We start from the raw sequence: 10,169 nt of genomic DNA on the forward strand, positions 1-10,169 counted from the left end.
TGGCAGTGACAAGCGGTGTTTTTTTTTTTGCAAAAGGGTCACCGAAGGCATGTAAACAAAGTCGCTTTTGCCGCCATCGCAAACTCGTGCAGTCACACGAATAAACGAATCGTAAGATAAATTCATTTAGAAATGATTCGAATTTCAGCACTAAACGAGGAAGAATCCGACGAAGATAGCAATGGATTCGATACGGAGTTAATAGTGACGAAGGAAGCAGAGGTAGGTTAAGTACATCGTTTGTTTACACTCCCCGCGGCGGGTGTGTTTCCGCCAGCATCATCGGCAACCCCTTCAGAGTAACTTTCTTCTCCTTCTAGGAAACCATTGCCATCTCGGAGTATGTGCGCGCTCTGCAGATGAAAAATGAGAACAAGCAGCAAGATGCGCTGGAGCTGCTGCTGGAGCTGTTGGACACTCAAGTCATCAACGATGTATGAGCCGCCGGGCGTACGAAGCCGCTTGGAAACGCTTTCAAAACACAAAACACCCCATTTGTATCGTTCTAGGTCGCCTCCACCCAAACGGACAGCAAACTGTTTGCGGTGAAGTACAACTGCTACCGCAACATTGGGCTGATCTACGAAGAGCAGGGCAACGACCGGCTCGCCATCGAGTTTCTCATGAAGGCGATGGATCTCGACGAGACGGATGTGTACACCATGTCCCGGCTGGCGCGCATGGCACTGAAGACGGGCCATCTGCAGATATCGAAGCTGTACTTCGAAAAGTGTCTCAAGCGCAACCCAAATCACTGGCCCAGCATGGAGGGGCTGCTGCGCGTGTTTTGCAGCGCCTCGAACGTGGTGGAAGCGTACGGATGGGCCAGCCAGTGCCATCGGAAGGATGGCCGCAACAAGCTGTACGTGGATGTGCTGCGAGCGATCAGGGAACGGTTTAAATCCACCCTCCCATATCTGGATACCGTGTTCACCGTGCCACCGGTGTTTGATTTCACCGAGGCGGAGAAACAACGACCACTGGCCCGTGCTTTGGAAACGTTCGATGAGCTGTTCAAACCATGCCACCCGGCAGAGGAGCCGGTGGACATTACCGCCATGCCGGAGACGCTTAAAAATGTGCTGAAAATCGATGATCTCAGTTTCGAAACGATCGGCAATGCGTTGGTGCAGGTGAACTGTCTAATGGAGGAGCTCGATCTGGTAAGATGTGTAGCATAATCTTTTTTCTCTCTCTCTCTCTCTCATACATGACTTTTATCTTTTGCATAGAAATGTGTTTTTATGGTTGACACGGACGCACTGTTCTGCGAACATCGGAAGGAGCAACCGGAACCTATGGAAGATGATGTGGAAATGGCACCGCTACCGACCGAATCTGCCACTGATGTATCAACTGCAAAGGACGACAATCGAATGGAAACGGAAGAGGATGAATTGTGTGGTGAGTGCTGAGAGCCGGAGCAAGCATAATGTACTCAGCATTTGACACAATTTTACACATTTTGTTGCAGAAGAAGCAAACGATGCGAATGGTGCCGGGGGTGCAGTGAAAAGTAACGATGAAACCAATGGCAATGGTACATCGGCTGCTGATAGTGCTGATTCCGGAGTCGGTAAGACGAGTTGATAGGTGCAAACGATGCGTAGTGCATTCATGTTTCCATCCACTGCACAGATGCCAACGAGCAGGCCAAAAACAAGGCACGGCGACGGGGCTCGGAGCTAAAAATTCTGGAGCAATGGGGATGGCACAAAAATCGCCGCTCGACCCGAAAGAAGAGCGTACAGGAGGTGAATGATCCGGTCGACGCTACGGTGGACTCATTCTTCAAACAGGCCGTGAAGCAACACCTTTCGTAAGTGCGCTGTGTGCCCTTTCTTGCAGCAATTTCGCAAAATAATTGCGTATTTTTTCTGCAGGGAGGAACTACAATTCAAAGATTCGCCTTTCACGGTGGAAGAGGAAAAGGAGCTAAAAAGGGTAACGGTAAACAAGCAGGAGGAAGGAAATCGAACCGGCTCACCTAAAGAACATGTCCAACAGATTACTACACAGCTGGACTTTTGCAGTGAATGTGATTTGCATAACTTTATCGCCGAAATGAAGGTAATATTGCAATGTTTCATTCACTGGCGGGACTATTAATTCTTACACACACACACACACTTTTTATATCGCTCAGAAAAACGACATCGACGTGTACGCGTTAATGTACGGATTTTTAGCTCACGTTTCTAAATCTTGGGGTGTTGCGATGAAGCCAGAACTCCGCACACTGTACCTGAAGGTACACTCGTTCTTTGTGGAGTTTACCGATTACGATGCATGGAATCAACTGTCCGAGGAGCGGCTGGAAGTGATCTTTCAAATCACACTGTTTCATCTGGAACTGAAGCTTGATGCAGGGCTGGCAAAGTGTCGTGAGGAGGATACAAACAGGTATGTTAGGGTGTCTTTTTTTGGCTCAACAACCGTTGTCGGTCAAGGCCTGCCTGTACCACTTGTGAGGTTGAGACTGTCAGTGACTTTTGGATTACCCCCCCCCCCCCCCATAGCTGGATAGCCAGTCCTACGTATGGCGGCACGGTCTAGTTGGGGCTTGCCCCCATGAAGGGCATGTTGTTAAGTCGTACGAGTTGACGACTGTACAATGAGACCGGCACATGTTAGGGTGTAACGATATCAAAATTAGTAAAATGACATGCCAATGTTTCAATGCTCCAATCCTTTCCAGTGTGTTTGATCAATTCGACGAGGAAGTATTCCATCGCTGCCGTTTCTATGTGGACAGTTTACCCAATCTGCAAATCGTGATGCTGTATCGCATTCGACTGCTGTGGATTGCCTACATTCTGGATTGCAGTATGCAAAAGTTTGATTTAGCTTTAGATAACCTTTATACGGTAAGAAGATTCTCGATACCATTTGTATATTTTTTTACGCCTCACCTTTCATCCACGGCAATTGTAACTTTTACAGATTCAAGAGCTCGTCGAATCGTCGGATGGTTCACGCGTAGAGTTGAGCTTTCCAAATCAGAAGGCAAACACGCGCATCAGCAGCAGCTCGGTCCGTGAGCTGATCGGCGAAACTGAACGGAAGCTACGCATCGAGCGCGTTAAGCGTCACTACGATGCCGGGGAACATGAGCAGGTGGTTGATATCTTGAAGGATACCTTACGCTACTACACATCGGTTGGCAATCCAAATGAAACGATTCTTAGCCTTACCATTCAAATGCAAATGCTGCTGGAATCGCTCTGGAATATGGCGGAAATGGAGGTAACACGCGTGATTGCTCTTTATATGCAATCAACGATTGGTAACGATATTTACCCTTCTCTTTCGCGATATTTCTAACTTCAGGAATGTTTCCTCTGGTCGGAAAAATCGTTCACCTACTCTGTCCAGCAGTTTATTACTGCCCCGGTACAGCACGACAGCAAAATGTCGCGAATGTGGGCGAATAATATTAACTTTGCGCTGCTGTACATCGAGTCCATCATCAAGCAGGAAGGGGTGGTGATGAGTGCGTGTTGCGGGGCTCTCTAAATAGTGACGGGTTTTGTTAAACAATCATACCTTTGCATTCTTTCAGTTGATATACTGGGCAAAAATCTATCGCGTCTCCTTCAATCGTTGCATCGTTTGCTCACCCATCAGCTGGACCCGAGCGGCGAGAAGAACTACACCGCCCAGCTATGTCTCATCGAATGCTGGAGAGCGTGGATCGTTCTTTACTACATCTTGGAAAGGTATTGCGGTGAAAGGCTGCGGACTGCTAATTGTACACTGTCATTTATGCAAACCCTCACCCTGCTTTTACAGACAGGACGATATGGACAGTTCAGTTAAGCTAAATCGCACGCCGGCAATTGCCGATCAAAGTGGAGCGTTAGAATTGGAGCCAGAGCGTTTGTGCAATTCGATCATGATGTGTTTCGTTGCTCATGAGTTGCTCGGAAAGTAAGAATTGCCCGGGAGTGGTTAATTTCTGCTTTTATTGCATTCGCGTATTTATTTTCTCGCCGCACAGGAAAAACTGGTGCTCCAAGGGCGACAGTGGATTGCTGTTTCACACACTCGACGTCGTGGTACCCAAAATTCGTTCACCAATGCTGGAACCTTTCCGCGAGATTTTAAACGAATATCTCGAACAGGTGACGTACTGCCTGTACGGATATCCGCAAAAAAGACCTCGGCTCCGGCACATACAAGATCACTGCGCTGCACAGGTATCGCTTACCTGGGAGCGAGCTATTCAGCTGTTTGATCTCTATCGACCCGACCGGCTGCCCGATTTTAATTCCTACAAGTATGTGAGCGGCGTGTGGGGTCGGTATTATGCGAGTTCGATATAACTGTTTCCATACTAAATTCCAGGCTGGAATCGATCTCAACCGACATGGAAGCGCTGCTCCAGCGCATCATTCTGCTGATACCGAGCGATATCAATATGATGAAACTGTCCCGGCCCATATCGGAGTTCATCGATGGCAAGGGCAACACGCTGCCCGAGGGCGCGAACATTTTGCAGAGCGAAGTAAAGCCAATCTTCTATCTGCTGGCTGATTTCTACTTCAAAACTCAGGACTTTACCCGTGCGATCAAGTACTACGTGATGGATCTGGCCCTGGAACCAGCACGGTTCGATTCCTGGGCAGGCATATCGCTGTCCAAGGCGAGCAAAATTGAAACGAAGCTCAACTCAACGGAAGTAATACCGTAAGTGGCAGGGAAACGCTTGTGCAAAAACGGAGCGGTGTATGTGTGTGTGTAACCAACGTGTCTTATTGTTCCAGATTGCAGGAATTTCTAGACGAAACTGACAACGGGATGAAGTGTTTCGATCAGTGCCTGCAGCTGAACGAAGAAGACTCGCAGCTGTGGATCGAGTACGGTTCCTTCGCGTACAACATTCATTCGTTCTGTTCCCGCAGCCTCAAGCTGCTGAGTGACACACTGTCCATGGAAAGGTACATTATTCGCACTGATAAAATGACGTAGCACTGCCTAACTGACCCCTTTGTGGATCCTCTTCCATCACAGCTTCGCGCTGGTAGAAACGCACAAGGAGCGCTGTCTCGATATAGCATTCACGTGCTTCAATAAGGTAAGCCTGATCAAGCTGTGCGCGGCCGGAGACGGCATCGATGAACAGCAGCAGCTGCAACCGAACCAGGACAATGGCCCGACCCACGAGGACGAAATCTGGCTGCATCACTACATGCTGGGCAAGATAGCGGAAAAGAAGAAGGAACACCCGGCCGTCTATCTGACCCACTACCTCAAGTCGGCCAAATATCTGTACGAGTGTAATGCGACCTATCCGATCAAGATCAATCACAGCAGCCCGTCCCAGCTGGCGATCGAAGCGCTGGAGATATTTTACCGCATCAACGCGGCCATCATGAAGTACGTGGAGCAGCACTCGCCGATAAACAAGAAAACGTCGCGACTGTTTCTGCGCACGCTGAAGGAGCTGTCCACCAGTCCGTTCGCGGTGAATCGTGCCAAAATTAACGAAACCATGCTCAAGCGAAAGATCTCGCCAAACGGTGGCAATGCGGGAGGACCGGTCGAAATGGACGTTTCGGTTGCATCGCCAAAGGTGGGCAAGTCGGGTGAAACAACAACAGCAGCAGTGCAACCCGATGGGGCATCGAACGCGCCTACAACAGTCGAGGAAGGTGACAAAGCACCGATGCAACAGGCGGGTGGTACTACTCCAACGCTAAACAGTCCGAAACCGGTCGAAACACAACCGGCAACGGATGATGTGCTAGTGTTGGAAGATGAAAATGTACCTTCACCAGCCACCACTGGTGCGAATCCGCCTCCTCCAGCGGGCCGCGTGCTCGAACACATCCGGGTGGAGGAGCTGAAACAGCTGGGCGATCCGCAAAACCCGTCACTGCGCCGCGGTTCGCAGGAAAGCGCAATTACGTCCACAACGACCACCACTACGACCACGACTAGCACGTCCTCGTCGAGCAGCGATTCGTCCGACAGTGATACGGATTCGTCGTCCGACTCGGACAGTGATAGCACCTCGACGGATGATGAGCTTATTGTAAGCAATGGCAAGCAACAGACGAACTTCTTCGGCAGAAAGTACTAACGGCGCATTTGGTATCATTCTTACCATTTTAGAACCAACAGACGATCAGCCCCGCCCAGAGGGATACCATCTTCAAGCTGTGCATTAAAAACCTGGAAGAGTGCATAACGCGCTTCCCCGAGCACTACAAATCGATGTACCGGCTCATACATCATTTCATGCATGCGCCCGGTGCGACCAAGTCGTTCGAAAGTGCCCGCCAGCTGCTGCTCGGCACGTATCGTACCACGCTCGGCAATCAAATACCTGGGCTGTTTACCGAACGGAAGACGACCAACTTTTTCAATGTAAGATCGCACCGTACGCTTGAAGTAGTGGGTGAGCTTTAAATGTACCGTCTCGATCCATTTACAGGGTTTGTGGCGTATTCCTGCATCGGATATCGATCGGCCGGGTAACTTTGCCTCACACATCTCGAAATGCGTTATCGTGCTGATGGAAACGTTGAAAGAATTTTCCGAGCATGAAGTGCTGCTGGAGTTGGCACTTCAATTGCAGCGCACACCGGAACCGGACAAGTAAGTCACATGGTCCACCATCTCCATTTGACCCACTGCTAATGCGAGTGTTTCCCCTTTTTTCCCGGATAGGAAATATTTAAATGACTTTGAGCGGAAAGAGTTGGTCCAGCAGGCGATACTGTTCTGTGTGCAGGTGTATCGCAGCATATTGAAGAAAGCGTCCGACGGGCACAACGATGCCGAGCTGCTCTCGCTAATGGTCGACGTGTACAAGGCGTACCGGAAGATCATCAAGCACATGCAGTCCAAGGAGCCGCTGTTTGCGACGGTACTGATCGACGCGTACCGAGCGTTCATTAGCGACAAGGGCCTGAAACTGCCGGACAATGCCAGCCTGCTCGATTTGGCCGTAAAGCTCTGCACGTACGAAATCAACTACCGAAAGACGCAGGAAAAGCAGCAAAATGCGGCCAGTGGCACAGGTGCAGGCGGAGCGGGTACTTCAAGCAATGGTGGCAATGGTTCGAAGCAGATGCTCACCAGTGGCGAACTTCCTGCAACAATGATCGTACCAATGCAGCCCATATCTGCGGTAAGAGATGTTCGGCTACCCTTTATTTTACTTTGATACATCAAATGACTCACCTTTTTGTTACTTTACCTGCAACAGAATTTTATTCCCGGGCTGACGAAACAGAACAGACGCTTGGGTGGGACCAAATCCAGTGCGGTCAACCCTTCGCTGCCCGCAGCAGCATCCTCCATCGCTACATCGTCGACCGTGGAACAGACGGTTGTTCAGCAGCAGGGCTATTCCGGACCATCAGGCCAATACGCTCGAACCAGCGTGTCCAGCATGATGTCGGAGCTTTCGTCCCGTGTGACCATCACACCAATCATGCACGATGCCGCAGCAACCTCGACCGCCGGTGCCAGTGGCTCGAAAATCACCTCCTCCGCTGCCAGCACAATGCCGACGATGGGAGGCGCGTCAACGACCACCACAACGAAATCGATGGCATTCTCCGCAACGTCCCCGAACGAACTGCTCCTACCGATGCCGACCGGTTCGGCTGCTCCGTTGCCAGCGGTCAGTGCACTAGCGCAACAATTGCCTGCTTCATCGTCGACCACCAATCCTGCCGCCCTGTTTCAACAGTATCTTAAGCTCTTCAGTACAATCCCAAACATCGCATCACTCGGTACCAATCCAATGATGACTGCCGCCCTGAACGAGTATTTGAGTAAGTTGAGCAGTTCCACGCGCACATTCCACTCATTTTCATAACATTTTCTTCTATGCACAGCTACGTTGAAGATGCAAAAACAGGCGGTGTCGATGTCCCCCAATACCGATCGGAGCACTTCCACGCCCTCTCCACTGCCTCTATTGCCGGCCGGGCTGCAGAAAGGAATGGTTGGAAAGGATTATCAACCGCCAACAGCTGGTGGAAGTAAAAAGGCTTCCGGTGGTAAATCAGCTGCCAGCAGTACGATCACTTCCATTAACCTCGATCAACTGCCACAGCAGCAGCAGCAGCACCAGCCGCACCAGCAGCACCAGCTTGCCACCATTACGCTCACTCCGATGTCCACGCTGACGGGCACACTGCCAACGAAGAAAGATGCACGCGTGTCCTCACCGTTCGGTAGCGCGTCGCAGCGCGTTTCCTCACCATCGCCGATCCTTACCATTACCCCATCGGAGGGACCTATACCGGCACGGCACAAGGAGCCGGCGGGAAGCCGCAAAACGAAGGGCAAGGGTAAAGCGGGTAACGCCGCGGGCCAACAGTCGCGCCCGACACCGTACAGCAGACCGGTGCACTCGCATCAAGCCGCCATCTCGCAGCTCGGCGTGCCCGGCCTGTCGATCGAGCCCGTCCTCGTACAACCTCCAATGGCAGGCGGCAGTAAACCAGCCACCGGAGCGAACGTCAACCGAACGGATAAAACGCTCCCCGCCGCCGCCGGGCTGGGTGTCGGGGCCGGATCCTTGCCAAAGGATTTGCTAGCGTCCTATGCGGAGCTGCTGCAAAAGTATCCCACCATGGCACGCTCGCTGCTGATGAGCATGAAGGGCGGTGACCGTACCACGCAGCAAACGGCAACGGGTGGTGGTGGTGGTGGCGGTGGCCGGAAGCAATCGGCAAAGCAATCGAACAAAGCCTCCAGCACCAATACGATGGCGATGCAGGCCGCAATGGTGAGTATGGCAGCAGCAGCAGGTACTGGAGCTGGTGGTGGATCCGGTCCGGTTGGTCCAGCAGGAGGCAGTCGTTTCACTGCTAGTCCCACCACCACGACGGGCGGCATGCCAAGAATCAGTGCAACGATCACACCAGTAGCGTCGGGAGCATTCCAAGCCGACGGTTACAGCAGAGGGGCGAAGTCGGCGATCGGTAGCGGCAGTGGTAGTGCTGGAAGATCCTCTCCGTCGATGGCGGCGCATACAATGGGCGTTGGGTAAGGGATTAAATTTGAAATTGCAGTTCGCTCTTTCCTATTTGCTCTTAATGCATCCTTTCCCGCTCTTTTTCCTAAGGCCCAGCCAGCAGCAAGCGAAAACTTTACAGCAAAAGCTAGCCGAGCGACAAAAGGCGAACAAAGCGCGCGAAAGTGAAGGTGCCACCGGTCCGAAGCAGGGTCCCCCATCGTCCAACACCAAACCCAAGCCGATGGATGATCCGGACGACGTGATCGTGCTGGAATGATCGTTACTGGATCATGCCGCGCTACCAACGAGCGGCTTGATTCCTGATCAATGATACACGTGATCGCTCGATTGTTTGCATTTATCATAATATAGTGCTTAGTAAGAAGCTCGCAGAAACTGCCAATAAACATTATTTAAACTGTACGCTTTTGCGAGAGTTTTCTATTTTCTTACCCTCTTGAGCAAACTTTACCTGGACCGGTTGAAGTGTGCTGATGAGTCGGAGTGGTAAGCGACAAGGCTCGGGGAAGCGCTTCCGGCCGACAACAACATCGCCGCGATGCCCCTCACAGATCACTGGCATATGGTAGAACGAGACATCAGCACTGCAGCCGAACACAAGAACGGCCGCTTACCGCGTAGAGAGAAAAAGGAATGGTTCAACGAAGAGTGCAAACGAGGACTATTCGAGAAGAATGCAACGCGCGCCAGCAGGCTACGGCATGAAACCCGTCAGAACGTGGAGATCTACAGACGACTGAGCTCCTGGAGCAGCTTTCTCAGTCGGGGGACACACGCTTATTCTACAGGAGATTGAAGGAGGCACAGAGCGGGTTTGCTCCTAAAAGCGCAATGTGCCGGGATGCGGAAGGAAATCTCCAGACGGGCGAGCGGGAGGTGATCGAAAGGTGGAAGTGCTACTTCGAAGGACACCTAAATGGAGCGGAGGTAGGAGAGGCTGAAGTAAGTGGCAGAACAAGGCAACCACCACAGCAACAGCACAGCAGTAACACCAGCGACAACATTGGTGCCGACGACGAGGTGCCCCCGCCATCTTTGGATGAAATTGCCAGCCCCATCAAGCAGCATAAGAGCAATATCTGGGATGGGATGCAGTGTCGGAATCGTTCGTATCTCACAGGAGTCTGAGCGAGACACAAGGTGACGGACTCTCCTGTCTGCTCTT

The 10,169-nt window shown here is 51.5% G+C and overlaps 1 protein-coding gene across 1 annotated transcript; it reads left to right on the forward strand.

Moving 5' to 3' along the window:
* The first annotated feature begins 43 nt into the window (after positions 1-43).
* LOC120895349 (calcineurin-binding protein cabin-1-like) lies at positions 44-9,406 on the forward strand. Its single transcript, XM_040298628.1, has 23 exons — positions 44-222; positions 321-434; positions 510-1,163; positions 1,233-1,404; positions 1,475-1,576; positions 1,639-1,819; positions 1,884-2,070; positions 2,147-2,403; positions 2,699-2,867; positions 2,944-3,246; positions 3,331-3,493; positions 3,563-3,719; positions 3,793-3,930; positions 4,001-4,279; positions 4,348-4,689; positions 4,767-4,940; positions 5,014-6,037; positions 6,118-6,372; positions 6,440-6,603; positions 6,676-7,138; positions 7,217-7,790; positions 7,854-9,012; positions 9,092-9,406. The coding sequence occupies exons 1-23, from the start codon at positions 133-135 to the stop codon at positions 9,258-9,260; spliced, it is 7,290 nt and encodes a 2,429-aa protein (XP_040154562.1). The 5' UTR covers positions 44-132; the 3' UTR covers positions 9,261-9,406.
* The last annotated feature ends 763 nt before the right edge of the window (positions 9,407-10,169 follow it).

Source organism: Anopheles arabiensis, chromosome 2 (genome assembly GCF_016920715.1).
Source record: "Anopheles arabiensis isolate DONGOLA chromosome 2, AaraD3, whole genome shotgun sequence".
Taxonomy (NCBI): domain Eukaryota; kingdom Metazoa; phylum Arthropoda; class Insecta; order Diptera; family Culicidae; genus Anopheles; species Anopheles arabiensis.

Excerpts from the sequence above, each read along its gene's own strand:
- LOC120895349 (XM_040298628.1), top strand. The coding sequence starts at position 133 with ATGATTCGAATTTCAGCACTAAACGAGGAAGAATCCGACGAAGATAGC. Across the intron at positions 2,071-2,146 it reads ACTTTATCGCCGAAATGAAG|AAAAACGACATCGACGTGTA; the intron begins GTAATATTGCAA and ends TATATCGCTCAG. Across the intron at positions 4,690-4,766 it reads AACTCAACGGAAGTAATACC|ATTGCAGGAATTTCTAGACG; the intron begins GTAAGTGGCAGG and ends TTATTGTTCCAG.